At 54.9% G+C, this 22,108-nt stretch overlaps 1 protein-coding gene across 3 annotated transcripts in view; it reads right to left on the bottom strand.

The window, feature by feature from the left end:
* The window catches only part of RASA3 (RAS p21 protein activator 3), an 88,932-nt gene extending 85,372 nt beyond the window's left edge, over window positions 1-3,560 (bottom strand). For 2 of the 3 annotated variants that reach the window (XM_060287803.1, XM_030856652.2), the window contains exon 1: window positions 3,422-3,560. In XM_060287803.1, the coding sequence (XP_060143786.1) occupies window positions 3,422-3,476 (55 nt within the window). In that variant the 5' untranslated portion in view covers window positions 3,477-3,560. Of the gene's footprint in view, window positions 1-1,187; window positions 1,317-3,421 lie in introns of those variants that run through there. The other variant, XM_060287804.2, reaches the window with a different exon arrangement.
* Window positions 3,561-22,108: the final 18,548 nt, after the last annotated feature.

Genomic DNA, 22,108 nt, shown 5'->3' on the forward strand with positions numbered 1-22,108 from the left:
TTTTCTCTTTTTTTAGCTTGAGAGAAATACCTTTGTACATTGCTCTTAATTGGACATATTTATCAAGATGACACTTTTAAAAACAAGGAGTAACTATCATGGAAAAGGGAAACATCACCAGAAAGTAAAGCTACGTTGCAAGGCCTACAGGAGTGCTGAGTCCAAAACGACCCTGCTGGGCAGAGGTGCTCTCGCCGGGCGTCTTCACCCGCCGCCGCCTACAAATCTTCACGTTGCTTCCCTTCCAGGGCTGAAGCCCTGACTCATGGAAAGCCAGAGGAGCACACTTCCTCAAGCAGCCTCACAGGATGTGTGTTCAGTCTTACGTGACATGAGATACTGCTGTTACCAAAGATAGACCGCGGGTAAGATTTTCAAGTGTGCAGCAGAACGGCCCAAAATAACTGCGAGATTTAAGTGGGGAAAGACACAAGCTCTTCAGGGCGAGGACTTGAAATGGTTACAATAAAAATACCCCCCTTTTATTTGGCACTTAAGGTGGAAGGAAGAAGGAGAAGAGGGAAAAAAGGAAGAGATTCTTCTCATTTTCCCCAGCGTTAGCCTCTCAGTGACCACGTACTACCACCACACGTTCCAGACTTTCTAAGGACTTAACGGCCAAGGCCCCCCCACTAAAAACTCTTCAGCCCCCCAAAATGTTCCGCCTTTCCCCTCAGCAACAGGAATGGTGACACTGCTGAGGGTATAACTGGAGGGAGAATTTCTCTCTGTCTCTTTCTGGGATGAGGGGCTCCCACCGGATGCTGCAGACAATGACTGCCGGCATTTCGCAAATGGAAAAACGAGGCCATGAAAGGGGGGCGGGGGGCGGGGGCGCCTGCCCTGGGTCTTCCAGCCGGCAGGCCGGCAGGCCACCAGCAGACACGGGCACGCTGCCAGCCGCCCAGAGACAGGGCTCAGCGTGAATGGCCAGCCAGCCAGGGTCTCCCGGAACAAGGAGGCGAGCATGCCTGTGATTCCTGCACAGCCGCCCCTCCTCCAGGTCATCTCTGGTGTCCTCCCTCGTCATTGTACCTTCACGGCTGGGGCACTCAGGCAAGTCAGAGTCAAGACTGGCCACAGCAGAGGACTAAGGAGAGAAACGAAGAGCTCGGGGCACCACCCACCAGGCCCTGTCTACTCACAGCGGAACAAGATGAAGCCCCAGGCCAGTCCCCACAGCTCACCTCTGGGGCCGGCCCCGGCTCTAAGTCGGCAGCACAGCCCAGGACACGTCTTTGCTCCAATGCCTGTGCTGTGCGCAGGCCCTTGCTCCCTGCAAGCCCCAGCAGCCAGGGTGGGACACAGATGTCTCCCTCCTGCAGCCCCGAGCTGCAGGTGAAGACCCTTGGAGAGGGGAGAAGACAGGGGCTTCTGAGAGCTGGAGCCGCGTCCAGGGAGGTGGACCACTGCGCACAGACGTTTCTGCTCATCCGCTCTGCCACAGCCCCCAGACGTGGGGGCGGGGCTCCAAAGGTTCTAATAATACCCCGTGCCCACATGGAGTTAGACCAGCAGATGTTCAGTCGCTGCACTAATCCTCAGCTGAGCTGGGCATTTCTCTCACTTGTTTAAACTGAAGCACAAAAGAGGGAAAGCCTAACCGAGCAGCATCTTCAAAGCCCTTCCTTCCACACGTGGCCCCTGTGTGTGAGGTCCAGAACCTCCCGTGAGGGCGCCCTGCCAGGCCAGCAGATCTCGGTGCCATTCTCGAAAGAAGTCAATCCGCTCTGCTTAACAGACCCCCGTTCCAGAGCCCTCCTGAGTCGAGTCCAGGCTGGCCGTGCGGGGCCTGAGCCCCGAAGTCCCCAGACCCCTTCCTGCCTGCTGCACCCAGAAGCCTGGCCCAGGCCTCACAGCCGTGCCCCACCCCTTCCTGTACCCCGATTAAGGAAGCACCTCAAGGCCTCTGGGTTGGCATCCCCCTCATGCTCACTGGAGCCTGGCGCTGAGAGGCACTTTCCCTGTGCCTTCAGGTGGAGTGCCATGTTGAACCTCTCAGCAGAAGTGGCAGCAGATTTCAACCAAGTGAACAAGAGAGACCCTCTCCGGGCAGGCTCCTCGAGGTGAAGCGCGACCACATCCTATCTGCAGCGCTTCTGAGCCAGATATCAATAGCGTCTCAGCGATGATCCATAAACCAAAATAAAGCAGACGGGAAACAACACGCTGACTTGGGGTAGCTGGAATTCCTAAGCAGCATCGAATGTCACCAGCAACTGACGCTCCAGCAGTCACTGGGCGCCTGGCTTGGTTCCCGGAGCCCCTTTTTCACATGGGAGTGTGGAGGACGCAGGCATTCAGTGGGCAAGAAGGGCCCCGAGGACGGGCAACACACCAGGGTCTCAGCAGCCCTCTCCAAGGGGAGCTGTCCCCTCAGCTGGCGCATTTACGGCATTAACGTGCAACAGTCACTCCAGGAACCGATCTTGTTTTGGGGGGAAGAAACTTGCACATCACCCTCCCAAGTTAAAACCGAACCCCGGAAGTCCTGATACAGCCTTCCAGCTACTCCAGAGTCTGCACTTCCCTCCCCCAGCTCCTGGGTCCAGTGAGAAAGGCGGACTGCTCTGGGGACACGACCTGAATGGCAGGCCCTGGTGGCCAAAAGCTCCCGCAGCCAGTTCTCAATGGAAGGGGGAGGGGTGGCTCTTGTGGCGACCTGCCCGGAGGGAGCCCTGGGCCAGATTGTTCCACAGAGTCACAGGCAGACACACACACACACAAACACGCAGGAACACACACATGCCCACACATCCACCTACACAGTCGCGTGCACACCCAGGCTCTATTCAGCCGCCCGCTCGGCCCCTCGCCCCTGGGGGAATGTGAAAGAGCTTCCACGTCCCCAGCGAAGGAAGCGTCTGGGTACCGCACTCAGCGAGGCTCGGAACCCCGGGGTTGGTCTTTTTGGCACCTGAAGTGCACTCATCCGGAGAGCACCCGCGCGCGCGCTCATGCACACGCAGATACACACTCCCAGCGGGGACCCGACCCAAGACCGGCACCGCACCTCCCTCTGCTGCAGGCGACCCCACCTCCGGGGACCTGGGGCCGCTAGTGGCGTGGAGGCAGCGCAGGGAGCTGCGTCCCCCGGAGCCGCCAGCCTGGCTCGGCCCAGTCCGTCCTTGGGGTAGGTGGGGAGAGGGCAGCGGCCGGGCATCTCCTGGAGATGGGGAGGGAGCCGCGGCCCATCATCTCCCTGTGATGGGGAGGGGGCCGAGGCCCGCGGCCTCCGGGGTGGTGGGGAGGGGCCGCGGCTGGGGATCTCCAAGGGGTGGGGAGGGGCCGCAACCGGGGAGCACACAGGGCCAGGAGGCGTCAGGGCCTTGGTCCCCAGGAAAGGGGTCGGGGGCCTGGGGGCGCCCGCCGCGAGCCCCCTCGAAGACCCCAGCGCCCCCGCCAGCTCCCGGGAGCTCACCGATCTTGATCTTCACGCTCTGGAAAACCCGGAGCCCCTCTTCCTCCACCGCCATGCTGGGTCTGCCCGGAATTCGCGCGCCGAGCCCCGCGGAGCAGCAGAGCCCGAGCGGCGGCGCAGTCCCGGAGCTCTGTGCCCTACCCCGTGCCCGCGCGTCCGCTGCACCTCCACCTCCGGCTCCGCCCACACGCCCGCTCATTGGCCGAGGACGCGGGTGGGGGCGGGGAGGCTCCGCCCACGGCCCTGCCCAGTTCCCGATTGTCCAAGGCCCGCAGAGGGGCGGGAGCGTTACGGTTCCGCCAACAGCGCGTCCCCAACTGCCCATTGGCTGAGGGCTAGGAGGCGGGAGCAAGACGGCTCCGCCCACATCCCAAGGCCCGCAGCGGGGCGGGGTTGGCCTCCGAGGAGGCATCGAAGGGGCCCGGAGGGGGCGTCTCGCCCCACGGGGAGGATCCGGCCGGGAGTGCCGGTGTACCTAGTCGGGCGGCGGGGGCGACCGGGCGAGATTTGCTGGGGGGGGGGGGCGACCGGGCTAGGGTTGGTGGTGGTGGGGACCAGGCGGGGGCGGTGGAACCTGGCCGGGAGACTTGGGAGGGGGGCACATGCACAGGGTTTTAAGAAACTCAGACCTACAGGTATCAAAGGAAAAGAATTCCCTGGCCCAGCTCAGGCCCCTCAGAGTAGGGGCTGCCGGCCACCTGGGGTCAGGGGGAGTGCGCAGTCCGGGTGAGATCCTGACCAGGCTCCAAAGCTGTCCAGTCCCTCCTGCCCCTCTGCTGTCTCCGGGCCTCCCTCGGGCCACCCTGGCTCCTAGCTTCTCACACAGGCCAAGGGCACTCTTGTCTGCCCTTGCTGACCCGCAGGCCACCAACCTCAGCTCATTTTCTGTGTCTCCTGATTTCCTGTCCACTTCCTACTCCTCTGGCTTCATAGCGCCCAACACCACACTCCCTCTCTCTCACACACACACACACACACACACACACACACACACACACACACACACACACACACACACACACACACACACACACACACACACACACACACACACACACACACACACACACACACACACACACCATGTGTAGACCAGACTACAAGCTTAATACCACACTCCCTCTCTCTCATGTGTAGACCAGACTACAAGCTTAATACCACACTCCCTCTCTCTCTCTCTCTCTCTCTCTCTCACACACACACACACACACACACACACCATGTGTAGACCAGACTACAAGCTTAATAAAGAGAAAGGCCTGTTCTTCTCATTGCTTTACCTCACTTCCTAAAAAAAATGCTTAGGTACATGTTAAAAAAGAGTAATGACCCTTCTTCACCCAGACTACCCGCGCCTCCTTCCAGGTCCTCAGTCCTCTGCTTGAGTCTATCTTCTCGAGATCTTCATAGGAGGTGTTTACTCAGGTTTAACACGGAGGGTAGGAAAGCAGCCAGTTAGAGCTGCCGTCTCCAAGCCTGGACCTCAGGCGGCTTCTGTAGCGAGTGCCGTCATCCCTCTGCATGACCAAGGCTTTGCCTCCGTCAACGTAACTGAAAAGCACCCCCAGCTCCCGAGCTTCTCAGAGGATCGGCCGGAGCCCCGGTAGCAGCAGCCTTGTTGTCAAGCTGCTTCTCTGTCCAGCCCACCTTCCCTCACACCCTCACAGGGCTTCCCTTCTGAGAACACTGCCAGTAAAGGCCCGCACACGGACGTCTCTTCGGAGTCTGTCTCCAGAGGAACCCGGCATAAGATGGTTGGGGCCGGGAGTGTTCTAGGAGCAGCCTCTGTTTGACAGCAGGACACCCGCTGGTGGACGCAGCAGTGCTGAGCGTGGGGGCACACAGTGGGGTGCAGCGTCTCAGGCATGGGGAGGCTGGGAAGCAGGAATCACCTCGACTTTGGAATCAGGTGGTTCTTGCTGAGGGCAAGGCAGTGAAAAGATCACCCATTTAAAGAAAAGTGTGACAAAAAGGTTTTCTTGCTACCATATAAAGACAGCCTCATCTCCTACCCCAGAGAACCAAAACAGGTGCAGATCAGAGCGAGAACTTAATCATGAAGGTAGTGGTGCTCCAGGGCTGCCTGCAGGCTCAACCCAAGGAAGGTTGCTGTAACCCTGCAGCTTGGGGGAGCATCATCTGAATTAATGCACTCAAAACCTTGACTCCCAGCTTTCCGTAAACCTTCTGGACCGGAAGAGGTGTCCCCCTTACCCTGTGCTTGGAGATGATTGCGGGACGGTACCAGCGCTGTGTCCAGCTCCACTCTGCAAACAGACCCGGGAAGCATGCCAGTGGGGGTGGGTGAGCAAAGGCAGAAGCAGAGCCAGAGAATGCTGGACCCAGGAGAGGCAGCACGCAAGGGGGACCAGGTTAGAGTTCACTGGTACGGCATCATTCAACCACGATGCAGGATTTGGCACACTGGCCAGGACCCCAGGCCCCAGTATGGCCTTTGAAAGCTTGTAAAAAGCATCATCCCACACTAAGTGAAGTGGGAATGCCCTGTGGTCACGGCAGACAGCGAGGAAGGCATCCCAGTGCTTAGAGGTGGCACGGGAGAGTAAATACGCTCCACGAGACCAGGAGACCTCGTCAGTGCCTGGGATGAGGGATGTGCCGGAGAGAGCTCGACCGCGGCTGGACATGCAGGGCTGGGCCGAGGGCGGAGACGCTGTCACAGGGAGCGCTGGGCCTCCTAAGAGCGTGAGGATGATGGGGTGGTGACATGATAGAGGCCAGAGGTGACACTTAGCATCAGAAGCCAGGCAGGGGCAGTGACTGTGCAGCAAGGCTGCAGCGGCAGCCCCGGCGCCCTGACCTGCAGAGGCTGTAGTGATGGTCAGTCGAGCACAGTGTCAGGGCAGGACAGAGAGCCGGCCGGCAGCGGTATAAGTCAGTTTATGCTGCCAAAGGAAATCGTAGATGGGGTCGGGGGTGCTGAAGAAAGTTGCTTCAATAAAACGTCACGACCCTTTACCCAGTTTCCAGGCGGGAGCCAGTTCTCAGCCCTGGAGCCTGCTGACTGGAGGAGAGGACCCGGCTGCACGTGCTGACAGTGAGGATGCCCCTGGGATGTCCCCAGAGGGGCCTGTGGCCATTTACTCATGTAATTCCACATGGAAAGGGAAACACCTAGACGTTAGAAGGGCTGCTGGGCTGAGGTCTGAGTCGAGGGCTCGTCACGCCCCTGTTAAAGCAAAACTTGTGAGGCCCAAGAAACACATGGAACTCTGCTAGGAGCGGCTCACAGGGAACCCCCAAGTGATCATTTCTCCTTGCACCACAGGTGAGGGACCGGTAGGGATGCATGTGACAGTTGTCAAAACACCCACCTTGGTTCCTTGGTATGTGGGTTAACAGCCATACCAGCAGGGAAGGCTCACAAGCAATGACACATCCTGGAGGAACCATGGAGATCAAGACCTCCCTCATATAATTCGCCAGTCCCATGTCTGATGCCGGATAGGTTCTGGAGGATGACACTGAACCACCAAAAACTCAACCACACGGTAGCCCCCATTGCAGCTGCCACGCCAGAGGTGGTGCCACTTCCAGGCCACATCAGCATGGCCTCTTATCCATGGTATACGGCCATGGAACTGGGAAATGCCCTCTGCTCCGTCCCGAATAAGGAGGAGAAGCAGAAGCCGTTTACATCACATGGCATAGACTCTAGCACACACCTGGAATCTCACTGCACCCTTAGGCTTTCCTGCCCTCTGTTATAAGACAGCCCAAAGAGACCTGGACAGTCTGGACAGTCTGCAGAGCAGCAGTCTGGTTTGCCGTATCGATGACATCATTTTAATCAGACCAAATGAGCACGAAGTTGGCAGCTCATCACAGGGTTTGATAAGACGCGTGTGCTCAGAGGGTAGGAAATAAGTTTATGAGGATGCGGGGCCACACATCAGTGGGGCCAGATGCGGGTGAGCACCTCGCTTTCCCCCCATGCAACACGGAGACCCACACAGCGTCCTTCCTCTGTTCCTTCCCTAAGAAGACTCACCTCCGTAGCCCTGTGCGGGCACCATGCCTTCTTAAATCTGTGTTCTGCCCAAAGGGACTGATCCTTCTTTTCTAAATTAGAATCTGTTCCCTTAGAGTTGTGATTATAAGAGACAGGAAGATACTGAGGGATTAAAGGAAAAGGTGATCTATACTCTCTTTGTTTATAACTCGCTGTTGTCTTTTTCTCTCTGATAGAATCCTCTTCTGCAACCCCCCCAAAGAATATTTATTGAGAAGCGTCAATCTATCAACCAGTGGATATTTATGTATTGGCTAAAACAGCATAATTAGATAGGTTATTATTCATATCTGTTCAGTCTACTTTCAAAGGATCTGAAGTGACATAAAATAAATGACCAGTATACAATGAACTCAAAAAATTTTTGAAGGAAGAAATTATTGTATCAAACATCTGCAGTGAAAACAGCTACTGCAATGATGTAGAGCTCAGCTCTGAGTTTCCTGATAGTCAAGGTGAAAAGGGAAATATGGAAACATATTTCCATATATGTTATATATTACTTCATAAAAGGAAGTGTATCCACTTTTTCAGAAAAGAATATTTTGGCCAACTAAGCAACAGGAGGAATTTTTTAGACAAATTTTTCATATGGATATTCAACAAGTCAGGGAAGGATTTTTCCGTCTCAAATGACTGACCTGTGCTGCTCTGCTCACAACACTGCCTGGCACATGGTAAAAGTCCAACTAATATTCTCTGAATGAACATAGTGGTTTCTCCTACTGTCACATGGAAAAGTTGGGAACGTAACGTTCAGTCCTAATTCTCTGATAGTTTACTCAGGCCCGTAGGAGTCAAGGAATGTGGCTCTGGTGACCTGATAGTCTAGGAGAGAAAGCATTTGGAGAATCCAGAGAGATGAGTAATAACACCCTCAAATAATCTTTCTCCAATATTTGTCGTTTAGGCCACACTAGGGAGAAAAGCCATAGAGGGGAGACGCCTGCACTGAAGTTCCCGTTGGATGCTCGAAGCCCAGATGTTCTGTGCTGCTGGTGGAAAGGAGGCCCGGCTCGGCCCGCCTACAAGGAGACAGCGCCAGAGCCACTGCCAGCACCAGGAGCTCCTCCTGGGATGGGCTGGGGGGCGGGGGGGAGCAGGGACCACGCCGCCTCCCTCCTGGCAGCTCGCCGAGGGACCGGGTGCCTAGGAAGTGAGTGCATCTGGTTGGAAGCTAGGAAAAGCCACCGTGTAGCTTCGTCTCTCTCTTCTCCATCGACGGCGACTGGGAGGCCTCGCTTCAAAGTTCAGAGCTAAGTGGACCCCTGAGTCCCTGTGGAGAGACAGCTGCCCTGGAACCGTCTTGATGAACAAACGTGAGAAATGGCCCCTGTTGTGTAAAGCCAACGAGATGTAGGGATCCTGGGCCCAGCCCACGCCTGGCCCGGCCTCACTAACAGGAGCCCTAACCGTTGATGTGCGACGCCATTGATCCATATCAGTATACCTGTCAGGTTGCGTTAATAGTGAAATATAACCCCAGGTACCTAATGGCGTCACCTGTTGAATACACTCGCATAATGCCTTGATCGCTTATTATCAAGAACAGTTGCTCAAAATATCTATGTTTTCATCATAGTAAAGTTTAACTTGTTATTTTTGACCATAATTCGCCAAATATCAAGTAGCTCCTTGGAGACACCCCTGAAATCAGCAATTAACTAGCCTCCAAGTCTTGCCTTCTTAGCTATGGACGGATGGTGTGTGTTTTTTCTTCTAAAATCTCCACTGAAGGATCCCAGAAGCTAAAAGGAGCGGAGGAGGTAACTGATCCCCACCACGGGAGATGGGGATTTGCTGTCAGTCAGTCCTCACAACAGAATCACAGCACAGGCTGCAAAGGAGAAAACCCAGGAGCTCTGACCGCAGACACTTCCTGTCTAGGGAGTCAGGCTCCAGAGACCCAGCGACAAAGGCAGCCATGGTGGCAAACTGCTCAGCGGGCTGTTACAACCGCACAGCAGATTCTATCAGCGGCCAGTAGGAGCTGCTGCTTTTGTGAAACATTAGGTTGAGATGCAATGTAATAGTAAAGAAACTGGAAAAGGGCGAAATGGTACCTGTGCGCCCACCATTACATTGTATTTCCTTCAGGGTTTCATTAATATCTATAGACAATCTTGCACAGTGGCCGGACAAGGTGTTTGAATGAGTGTGTACTCTTGTTTAGCAATTCGTTTACTGAGCACGGGGCACATGTCCAGAAGCCGCGAGACCCCGTGGGAAGAGCAGGAAATCACTGTCTACCCCGCGGCCTGCAGTTAGTTCCACCTGGAATGGTGCAGGGAAACAAACAGAGGAGACAACCCCAGAAGCCGACGTGGTCTCGAAGCTATGAACACAGTGGCAGCACTGAGGAAGAATGGAAAGACCATTTCTTTCTTTTTTGTTGTTACGTCTTTATTGGAGTATAATTGCTTTGCAATGGTGGGAAAGCCCATTTCTGAGGTTGTGCTGACTCTGGGGATGGGGGAGCTGCCTCGGGACGGCCTGGCCGGGACTTCCCCTCACCCCTTCACGGGAGCTGTGTGGCCATCACTCCCAGCTTCAGGGCCGTGGGTGGCACAGGAGGGAGTGGACGGTGGCAGCTGGCAGACTGTACAAGCACAGCACCTGGGGGTGTGAACACGTGGCAATCAACTTTGAGTGTGAAAGTGACGGGCTGACACTGCTTTTACTACAGACGTAGCCCACGACACCCCACTTAAATTACCTCTCTTCCTTCCACATGGTTTGAGGTGAACAGAACTCTTCCCCCCTGATTGTCTCTAAGTGTCTTGGCCTGTGAAATGGGCCAGCAGCAGTGCCCACCCACCCGGCTGCCGTGGGGCCCGTGTGCTGCTGTGCGGCGCTCAGCACCCGGGCCGCCTTGGCGGTTTCATCAGCCCCAGGGTGAGGGCGGGGTGCTTCCCCCCCGCCAGTGCCCAGGAGACACTGGCTGTCCTGCAGCACCTGTGCTGGGCCTGGGAGACGCTGGGGGGTGGGCGACGGCGACTCTGCCCTGGGACCTTGGGATGCGGTCCCCGCAGGTCCCTCCAGACCTCCACCTCCTCCCAGGAGTCAGTCCCCCCCGCCCGCCCCCGGTGAGCCTGTAGCCAGTGCAGAGGGAGGCCTTACGCTCTCCCCAGACCCTCCGCCTGGAGGAAGAAAGTCTCCTTCGAAAGACAGGACACTCACAAAACCACGCTGCTCACTGACGCCGCAAACCAGAGGCGACCTCCACCCACCCTTCCGCAGGTAGGAGCGGAAGCCGACTCTGCTCTGCAACAGAAAGGAACGGACGACTGACGCAGTAACCCCGGCGACCTTGAGGCCGAGGAGAGCCTGCCGCGCTCATGCGTGATGCCACTTACACAACTTCTTTTCTTTCTTCTTTTTTTTGGCCGTGAGGCTTGAGGGATCTCAGTTCCCCGACCGGGGATTGAACCTGGGCCCTGGCAGTGAGAGTCTGGAATCCTAACCACTAGGCCACCAGGAACTTCCTACACAAATTTCTTAGAATGACAAACTGCAGAGACGGGGAAGGGACAGTGGGGGTCAGGGCCCAGGGAAGGGGGAGGCGACGGCTGCGGACATAACAAGGCAGCAGGAGGGACCCCGTGGGGTGGATGCGTTCTGTGCGCTGACAGTGGTGGTGGCCACATGCGTGTGCACGTGTGACAGAATGACACAGATCTACACACACACATGCGCGCGTGCTTGTGCCCCAGTGCACCCCGAGCGGGCAGCGGGCTGTATCTCGCCCAGCTCCTGCTGAGATCTGTGCAATCACCATGGTCACGCAGGACGTCGCCACACGAGGCCTTGGGGACGGCGACGCGGGGTCTCTGTCCTACGCCTTATAATCGCACGAGAACCTACGATGACCTCAAAATAACAAAAATTTTTTTCTTTGCGGTACGTGGGCCTCTCACTGCCGCGGCCTCTCCCGTTGCGGAGCATAGGCTCCGGACGCGCAGGCTCAGCGGCCATGGCTCACGGGCCCAGCCGCTCCGCGGCACGCAGGATCCTCCCGTACCGGGGCACGAACCTGCATCCCCTGCATCGGCAGGCGGACTCTCAACCACTGCGCCACCAGGGAAGCCCCAAATAATTTTTCTGCAAAGGACAAGACGGTGGTAGGTGAGCACTCACCGTCCCTCCTGTGCTCCTGCTGCAGCCCCGCAGGACCCAGGCCCCTCCTGCGGGGAGCCTGAGACCCGGCGCCCCGGGAGGGGTCCCCTCATGACCGCTCACCTTGCCCTTGGTGTCACGAGACGGTGACGTGTGGGTCCCTGTCCACACCTAGGACGGCGACTGGCGCCCGCGGCTCAGGCGCCCGAGGACCAACCCGGCTCTGCATCTTCTTTCCCCTCAGGGTCTCCTTTCGCAGAGTCTGTCTCCTCAAGCTCTCGGGGCATCTCCCTCAGGCAGCAGGTCATGGGCGCGGCCCTCCCGACGGTCACTCTGAAGCTGGACGGAAAGGCAGCTGGAGTCCCGATTCCAGAACTGCTCACACTTCTTGTTAAAAGACCCACAAAAGTAAATACACTTTAGGTCACAACCTGACACACTCACACAAGTACTTGACATCCTGACTAGATATAATCTGCTCTAAAATTTCATATTCTATTCCAGCTTCACTTAACCTCGTCTGGTTTACATAAGTTTGAAATTGCTTTCAGGACCTCAATGAGCCAGTGAGCCACTGGTGGCCTGGAGGGAGCAGCTCGCGAGATCAACCGCTACATTTTCGGGAGTTCTGCCAGCTTGTTGTTAAACAGGACCATTATTTTAAATTAAGTTATATAAGCTTTATAAGTTTATAAAACTGTACAAACCCCTGCTCTTGAAGTCCTCACTGGCTGTTACACGGTAGAAACACCGCATATGATGGGCCCTTTTCGTCTCTTCCCGGCCAGAGGGTTGATGCCGTGGAAATGGACAAGCCCTGCCCGCACCCCTCTCCCCGCTCCCCGGCAGCTGTCGAGCTCTTACCTGCCCGTCGCTGGCCATGACCCACTGCTTGAAACGCCCTATTCCAGGCAGGTCCCCTCGCCTGCCCAGCTCTGTTTTATGTGAAGGGACTGACAGGGGTGTGGGAGGGCCCGGCGCCCAGGACTGGCTGATGTTTGAGCTGGGGGTGCAGTGCTGTCACATCCACAATCCTGCCGTGGAGACCGGGCATCAGCTTCGGGGAGGTGTGGGCCCTGGCTTCCTGCCGTCCTGCTGACTCGGGGGGCGTCTTCACTGTCCTTGTCAAGACACCTGGCGGAGGAGGCGTGGGGAGAGGCCAGTGACCGAGTGAGAACGCCCAGCCTTCCGGAGGGTCATCCTCCAAGCCGCCCCTCTGGACAGCACACGGCGGGAGCTGCATGTGGCCGTGTGTTGCTTACGCACTCCGTCCAACTCCAGCGCCCAGAGCACTTCTCTGCGTGTCCGCTGCCGGTTGCTGAACGAGCAGAGCTACGGGAAACCTGAGAGCCCACGCGTGCCCCCCTCCCGTCTGCAGCAGTCCTGTCCCTGAGCGCCTGTATTTTCACAAGGTCCTGGACAGCCGGACCCCTGCACCACGCCAGCGGAGCGCGCACTACGGCCTGAGGGTTTCCCTGGCATGGACGGCGAAACTGGGCTCTGCGCGTTGGAAGGGGATGAGGTAAGTGAGGCCACGATTTCCCTCTCCCACCACAACTCTCTCCCTGCCTTTTCCAGCTTTAATTAAGGACAGATGCAATTAGCGGGGCCTCTTTTCCTCTGGACGAAGAAAGCGGCGAACGCCGTGTGCCCCTAACGAGATCATGACCCTGGACCCCAACCACCCAAAGGTCCCCAAAGGTCCCGCCCTCAGTGTCCCTGCCCATCCCCATCGTGTAGAGCAGCTTCCTGAAGCAGAAGGAGGGAGAGGCCCCTGGAGGAGCCCCGGGATAGACGGGGCCTCCGGGCTGAGGTGCCGGGTTTGGGGGCCGGGGTAGCAGGAAGCCTCATGGCTCCCAGCTGAACTGTCTTTGTAATTCCACTGCTCACACAGTGGACGGGACTCAGAACGTAAATGTATGAGTCTGCTGGATGGAAGAGCCGGAGGCCGGTGGCCAGAGCAGTGCCTGGTCACACAGGGCCTGAGACTCGACGGAGGCCGCCGGCCTGGGGTCTGCACAGAGCGGCAGCGGCTGTCAGGTTCCTGAGGGTCGCTTTCTCGCTGTGAGGCGAGGAAAAGATGTTTATCCCTGTGCTGGCTGGGTCGCAGTGACCGTGCTCTAATTCATCCCAAATTTCTAAGCCAGTGAAATAGAAATTTACTTTTAAAAGTCTACCACAGTGACACTGAGGCCCCTCCTGAGACTCGCGTGTTTACTTCAAAGGTGATTCCCAGTGGTAACAGGGCCAGGCCGCACCCCCAGGCGTCAGTTAATCTGCCCCTCTATGTTTAGGTCAGGCATTCCGTCTCTAAACCGCGGTGAGTGTACATCTGAAGACGGACGGGAGGGACTGAGCCTCAGGGATGCTCGCGGCCGTCTGGCCTAATCAGGGCCTGAACATTCCGCATGCCCTCACCGGAGGAGTCTCAGCCAGAGTCGGTGACTCACGGCCCTCCAGTCACTTCCTTCCTGCTCCCTGGAGGAGGGCTTCCTGCCAGGGAGACGAGAAGCATTGCCGCCCCGGCCTCCCGTGGCCCAGAAGCCCGCGAGCAGGTCTCCCACTGTGTGCGTGGCCTGTGCCCTGGTCTCACCTCCCTCCACACACGTGGCACTCGGCCCACAGGGAATTTAGACGGTGGATCAAAATGCGAATTAAGATGTGTGGCATCATCGTCTTTGTCGTTGCGATTGACGATGCTTTCTGATTTAGCAGCTGTCTGACCCCCAAGCAGCCAGGAGTTAAGGTTTGGTGGGTCCCATCAGGTGTCGAGATGGGAAACCCCCAGCGCGATTTCTGGACCGCTAAGCAAACCAGAGCACCTCGCTGGCGGATTTCCCCGAATTCCTTTCTAGCCCTCAGTGCTGAGTTTAAAAAGGCAACTGAGAAGTCCCAGGGCCGGAAACACATACAGATTTAATTTCTTTAACTCTTATGTGGGGTTAAGCCAGCACTGAGAAAAGGAAGCAGAAACAACTGCTCCAGCTCGAGATGAGAACCTGGCATTGACATAAGCCACTCCTGGCTCTGTCCTCAGCTGCTGGTGTGTGTTATCTTCATCTGTGTCTCAGTCTCCCCATAAAATAATCAGAAATACAAAAAAGGTGGTTGCATGGTATTTTGAAATTCTTATTCAAAAGGGCTGTATTTGGTTCGTTTTGGAGAGGATCTGGTACTTCTGTTTCATCTTTGTTTTCATTTTTTTTGTGTGCTCTAAACTAAATGCCAACATCTAAACTATATATAGATAGGCATCATTGTGTAATTACCAGTATGAGACTCTCCTAGGATGGGCTTAGATATTCAAAGGCTTTTGTACTAACAGATTTTTAAAAAACTCCCAACCATGTTCATAGTGCCCTTAACGGCTTGATCTCTGTATGAGACCTTCAGAGCTGGTTGGCAAAGCCCAGCTCAACCCAGAGCGTCAAGGATAACCAGCCATATTTACCTACTTGACACTGTGCTGAAACGCTTAATCCCTGGTTAAGTTACAAGACTCTCTATTCAAAACTCAGAGAGGCCCATGTCACTGCTGATCTCAAAGCTAACTTCTCTCCCAAAATCTGGCCAGTGATGAGGGTAGCCGAGGCTCTGTGCACACCTGTCACTGCGGTTCTCAGCTATGTCTCCACTGTGGCCCCGACGGGCTACTGGGACCTGCCAAGTTTTCCGCACCAGCCGTGGCCGGGCTGGGAGCTCAGGTATCGCGTTGCATCGGCTCTGCTGCTCTCAGCTCACGTCCTGCTCAGAGCAGCCCCACGATCACGTCCTCTGCTGCCATTGCAGGAGATTCCAACGCCAAGACAGTAGACAGTCACCCGTGGAAGTCAGTCACCAGAAGTCGCTGTGATGTGGGCAATTTCTCAGGTAACAGAAATAACCTATACTACGTGTGTTTTATTTTAAGCCAACTGTGAAGTAACGGGAATACTACAAAAATTTATAGAGCTACTGTCTTTACTTTGTCTCAAATTTCCTCCTTAAGAAAGAAAGAAGAGATTGCATTTTTGGCCACACTCATCACTAAACCATCTTACTTTCTTCTCTGTCCCGGTGAAGGTGCCCCATAGGTTTTTACCAGGACCGGGCAACGTTGGCGCATCACCTCCAAAGCAAAGTAAAAGCTAAGACGTGATTGAGTAAATGGGCTGAATTTCAGAATATCCTCCTTTATTCTTTTTCCTCAAAAATCTGTGCTTACCAGTTTCAGCCTGACTGGAGCCGGAGAGAGTTCTTTGTAATTACACACGACGGCGCTGCAGTGCTAATTACGCCAATTATACGTTTCTCTTCATCACCGCTGATGGCGCGATTGACCGCGTGTGCTTTGCCAATAGAGACACCTGATGCTTCAGCAACCAAGTCAACCACTGGGTTTACTCAGATTTCTGACGGGGTGATTAGCATGGGCCACCTGCTGGAAACATTGACAATGTCCCCACGTGAAAAGGAAGCCTGGAAGGTGGCCTGGAGCCAGCCGGGAAAACCCAACTTCCTGAGTCTTGGCAGGTTAGGGCTGAGAGCCGGTGGTCAGACCACAGGTCTGCCGGCTTGCCCAGCCACTGGGCTCCTGAGGTGCTTCTGCTAAACTCCAGCCCTCCCTGGGCCCCTGCCAGACGCGCCTGGACCCCAGCCCCTCCTGGAGCCAGCGCACAACCCTTAGCTGCACAGCACGGCCTGAGGTTCTGACTCAGCAGGTCCAAGGCAGGCCCAGAATTGGCATTTCTGTCAGATCCCAAAGGATTCTTCACTGTTGTTCCTGGAAAGGTATGACCAGCAGTCCCGGTCTGCCAGGGACAAAGGGGGCTCTCAGGACATGGGACTTCAGTTTTAAAACTGGAGCATCCTGGGGCAAACCTGGGAGGGACTTTGGGACCCTGACCTAAGCACCCACCCCAGTGATGGAGTTCTACCTCTAGTACCAATGAATCGTCCAGAACGTTGTTGCGTTCGCGGCAGACATTCTCCTGAGATATAAACGCACCAGGAAGACAGCAGAACAAGCCCCAACACCTAATCTGGATTTGTTTACAAGAAAGTTTCTCTTACGAAGAGGAACTTTGAAAGAGGTAACCATTCAAACGGGGGTACAAAACCTTTCAGAGACCATTGTGCATCTAAGCTAAAGATGTATTTTATATCCTTCACTTCTTTAGGCCTTAGCTCTGCACTTTATAAAGTGTTATGTTCTTTTCTAACGTCCACGCGTAGAATCATTTCCACATCTTCATTTTATGCACTAAGCAACTTTAGCTTCAACCACTAACTTTTTAACAGAATCTCTCTGCCGGTTATAAAACAACCGCCACACACCTTGTGGCTTAAAGCGGCGTCGCTCTCTCGTTCTGGGGTTGGTGGGCAGTTCTCCTGGTGGCCAGGCTGGTGGCCTAGGAGGGCCTCACTCACCAGTGCAGGGCCGGCCCCACCATTTGGTCACTCGTTCTCAGGCCAGCAAAGTGGGCTTGCTAACTCGGTACCAAGGGGTTCCCCACAGCACAGGTGGCAAACCCCAAGATCCATGCACGTTTCAAGCATCTGCTTTTGTCCCATCGGTCGAACCAAGTCACCTGGCCGAGCCCAGAAGCAGCATGGAAAGGGACCACCTGTGCTCAGCCACAAATCCTTAAGCAGTTTGCCACAATCTCTGAACAAAAACTTCATGGTTTCTGAATTGTCTTTCAAAGCAACTTGTGAGAAAGGAGAGGCTCACCAGCAGAGCTCTAACCAGCAGGGCTCTAACCAGCAGGGCTCTAACCAGCAGAGCTCTAACCAGCAGAGCACTCACCAGCAGGGCACTCACCAGCAGAGCTCTAACCAGCAGAGCTCTAACCAGCAGGGCTCTAACCAGCAGGGCACTCACCAGCAGAGTGCCCCCCAAATCCGTGCCGAGAGGCACGTCCAGTTCTAGTTCCTTGGGGCCGATCAGACAGTCCCCCAGCACAGCCCCCATCTAGTGTCCAAGGACACCCCTCAGCCTGGGCAAACTGAGACAGCAGTCACCCTGTAATCACCCCGTGACTCCCACCCACTGTTACCCCATCTTGCAGGGGAGGAAACGGGGCCTGGGGGCATGAAGGGATTGTCCCAGATGCTCTTGTGAGTAAGCCACAGGCTGAGGCTGGACCCGTCCAGCAGCGGAGCCCAGAGCCGTAGCCGCCACGGCATCTCCTGGAACCACTGCGCGGCACCTTCAGCTCTGGGAAGTGCTGCTGCCTTGTCCTCGACACTCGCGTCGCTTAAAGTCATGATTCCAAATTACTGCGGTCTGTGTTGAAAAATAAAATTCACATTTACCTTCAATGACAGAGATTTGCCATATATAAGGATACTCCAAAGAAGGCACGGCTGGCTCTGAAGAAGTGTAAAAATGCTTCGAGGAACGGGGGCACAGAGGCACTCAGCCACACGCCCAGCAGGACCACAGCAGACCCCACCCCACACTCCTCGTGACGTTTGTGTGTGTTTCTTGGGGTCGCGAATCTTTTCACAGTTTTAAGGCCAGCGCATTTCCTTTGCTGTGGAATGTCTGTTCGTAGTTGTTGCTCACTTTTCTGTTGGGTCTGCGGTCTTTTGTATCGATTTGTTGGTATCCTCATTTGTTAAAGAAATTAACCTTTTGTTTATGCTTATAGGTTGCGATTTTTGTCTTTGGCTTGTGTTTTGTTGAAGATATATTTTATTTTTATGTGATAAAATTTATTGATATTTTATGTTAAAAATTATTTTTATTAATCTTTATCTTCTGGAGTTCTGTATCATACTTTAGACAGAAATTCCCCTCATATTATTTTAAAAGTCATTCATATTTTCATTTACTAGTTTCATGCTTTCATTTCCTCCAGTTAAGTTCTGATTCCTCTAGGATTTATTTTGGTGTGGACTGAAGTTAATTTTTCAGACGGCTATTTACTTGTCTCAGGACCACATGAGGACTAATCCTTTCCCTGATTATTTGAAATGCCATTTTTATCAGTAGATTCTTGTATAAACTTGAGGGTAGTTCTGGGTTTTCTAATTTGTTAATTGGCCTATTTATAGACTAGCACCACCCCACCACCACGATTCTTTTTCCTCACATATTTTTTGCGGCTATCTTTGGTTCTTTACCTTGTCTATAGTTAAAAAAATATGCAACCCCGTTCTGATGCTCTTTTCGGGATCATTTGCCTGGCATGCCTCTAGCCCGTCCTCTCATTGCAAACCCTGAATCCCTCTGCTTTAGGCAGGTTCCTGCTTTGTGATTCGACCTGACGGCCTTCTTCTTTTAAAAGGCGAGCTGAGCTGAACTAAGGACAATCGTTGATATCAAGAACACGGTGAGTCTTAGTTTTGTCATCATATTTCTTGTTATAGCTTCTGGTTGTAATTAATTCTCCTTAAGAAACTTCACGCTGTGCCTCTCATTTGCTGCGTGTTCTCGTTTGGAAGGGCAATCTTTTTGTTCCTGAAGGGGTGTCTGCTCAGTTTTCACCCCCTTCGTGGCCATTTTTTCTGCTCCTTCTGCTGTGTTTTGCTTGCTCTCTTCCCTTTATTTTGTGTGTTTTATTCTCACCGTGTCTTTGCACAGGTCCTGTGCTGGTTCCTTTCTGATGATGACTCACCTGTGCGTAGCAAGTCCTCCCTGGATCAGCTATTTACAGGGGGCTCCATCGGGGGTGGGACCTGTCCAGCTGGCAGCACCCCCCCCAGACCAGGGCTGGGCCCGGGTGACCCCCAGCCCGCTGGCAGGCGCGAGGCGCGAGGCCTGGTCTGGTGGCTCTAACCGCTGCTTTTTCGCGCCGCGAGCCCTGACGCCCACGCTCTGTTCCTCGCTGGGGGCCTGGCGTTGACTCCGAAGGTTCGTGGCCCGCAGTCTCCTGCCCCTCGCATGTCTCCAGTCCGCGTAGTTCAGACTCTCGGCTGGCTCCTTGTCTCGCTGGAGGTGGAATGTGTTTCTTCTCCTTTTCTGTGTGTATTTTTGTTCCCAGAAGTGGGGGTGGACGTCATCTCCCCTCTGCTGTTTCACCCTGTGTGTATTTCTGTTCCCAGAAGTGGGGGTGGACATCATCTCCCCTCTGCTGTTTCACCCTGTGTGGCTTGATGGCTCGCGTCCTGTGAACTGGAGTTGACGGGTCCGGTGTCCCCAGATCCCCTCGGGCCGGGTCTGGGTAGCCCGTCCCACTCCTGACGTCCTCAGCCTCCGTGGGGTCAGTCTCCTTAGCCACGGCTTCTTCCTGCTTGGGAAGTTTTCTCTGTTACGTGCTAGTGAGTACTCACCCTTCTTTTTTCTCTCTGACACCCTAGTAGTCAGGCATATCGCTCCCAGGCTGATCATCGATCGCCCTTCCTCTCCTTGTGTGTTTCCCCATCTCTCCCCATTTGAGCTCCATCCTGGCCGCCAGCTTTTCCGTGGGATTTAAGTTCAGCAGTCATTCTTTAATTTCTTTCCAGTTCTCTGCCTGTTTGAAAAGAGCATCCTGTTCTTGCGTTATGGACATGCAATATTTTCTGGAACGTTTCTGAGGACAATAATTTGACTTTTAATTCTCTTTTGTTTTCTACTTAGCTGTCTGCTCCAAGGTCAGCATCTCTGTGGAGATTCATGTCTCTCCTCTGTGCTGACTTTCTTCTGGAAGGCTCTAGGTTAAGAATCAGGCTGTTTCTGGAGAACAGCTGTGGGTTCCCCTGGGTCCTCAAAGTGGAGAGGTTAGCTGGGGTTGTGCGTCCACAGATGGGTTTTGCTACTTTATTTGGGTAGATGGGCGAGGAGTCAGCTGGGCAGTAGGCGGGCCATCCCCCTCCCCCACCCCCAACATATCCCAACCCAAGCGGAATAAGGAAGCCTTTACTCGGGGGTCCACAGACACGGTTAGAAGCTGCAGCCCAACCCAGGTCTTTGAAGGAGGGCCCTCTGGTGTCTGCCCCACGGGCGAGCCGAGGGGCTGGGGGGGCAGGGGGCAGGCGCGGGAGCTCGTGCACAAAACCACGCCCCGTGACGCCCACACCTCGGGCCTAGGGCCCCTCCCACGGGTGAGCGCAGCCTCCGCAGCGCTGGGGTCATCCTGCCTGCGTGTGTCTCCTTCCCCGCTGGTGAGGCCTGAGGCGGGGGGGGGGGGGGGGGGGAGGCCCAGATGTCTGGGGGCGTCCTGCCACTTCACGACCCCCGGTGTGGAGCGAAACTGACCTGTCACTCTTCTAGGAGCTCGAGAAGTGCTGAGACGGGGTAGCTACTGTCTCTAGTCTTTCCCTGGAAACAGCACTCTGCAGCAGGTTATCATCTTTTCAAAATCACCTCTGTTGCTGATCCGTGTTCAACACAGTAGGACCCTCGCTCGTCTTTCCTTTGTCCTGTTGTCTGGTCATTAAGGTTCAGCTTGTGCGGAAGTGCTTGGACACTTGGGGTCTGCAGACGCTGCTCTGTCACTATTGAATGTCGACCAATTGGGTGAATCGGTTTTCTAGTAAAGGCCAGGCTCGGAGAGGGGGGCCTGACATACCTGTGGGGTTACGGGGAAGGGCTCTGCCTGCTCCGTTCTGAATTGGTCTGTGTGGAGCTCCCAGAAGACCCGTCACGCTCTCCTGGACGGCCTGCAGGATGTCGCAGGCCCCGTCAACCCTCCCTGTGCCACTCATCTCTGTGAGGGTGCCTTGTGGCATGGGTAAAAATCTCCTGGCCTCACTAATAGGCCAAATCCCTATATTCGAGGACAGAGAGGGGAAAACAGTATCTACGACCGTGTCTTCTACGTACCTGCACATGTCACCTCAGCAGCTCCACTGAATTGGGAAGAATTGTGCTGATTCATTGCCCAATTCACTGACATCTTTTAGAATTAGACATCACAGCAAATTACTATTCCTTGTTTATGGGCAAATATCACATGTCACACGTACCAGTTATGAGCTTGAACACTTGATATTCCAGCTACGGATCACTTAGTTTTTCATAGTTCCTGTGAGCGTCAGGACGTTTTCTTCCAACAAAAGCACAGAACCAACATATTTAAGCGTGTTCAGGAGGAGTTGCTCTGCTTGGGTTTGGAAGGCGCCCAGGGTCCTGCCGTGTCAGCCTCACCCCCTCTGGTGGCTCAGGGGCCACCTCAGGAGACGTCTACCCGGCAGAGAACACGGGAACAGGAAGCATTTTGCAGAGAAGGAAAAGGTAGGGGCAGACCCTGAAGCCGATATGATTTGACATTGGGAGAGGTTGTCTGTCAAAAAGAAAAGGGGTTAAAGTTACAAAGAGAAAATGGCAGCCTCTTCCCAAGGCCTCGGGGTTGGGGTCTGGGGGGTGCAGTGTAGGCTCCGGACGTCAGCTTACTCAGCTTCAGGGTGAACTTGCATTTTTCCTGCGGAGGGACCAGTGGTACAGCAGCAGGTGGGAGAGAAGCGAGGCGAGGTCAGGGGCGGGACAGGAACCTTCGGGCTGGGCAGTGAGCAGGTCAGATTTTGGAGATTTTCATTGGTGTGGTCTCCATGGAGACTCACGGTCAGGAGCCTGATTGAAAGGGCCCTGGAAGCTCACACAGCAGAGGAAACAGCTTGTAGCAGCTGGT

The sequence above is a fragment of the Globicephala melas genome, chromosome 18 (assembly GCF_963455315.2).
Source record: "Globicephala melas chromosome 18, mGloMel1.2, whole genome shotgun sequence".
Classification (NCBI taxonomy): Eukaryota; Metazoa; Chordata; class Mammalia; order Artiodactyla; family Delphinidae; genus Globicephala; species Globicephala melas.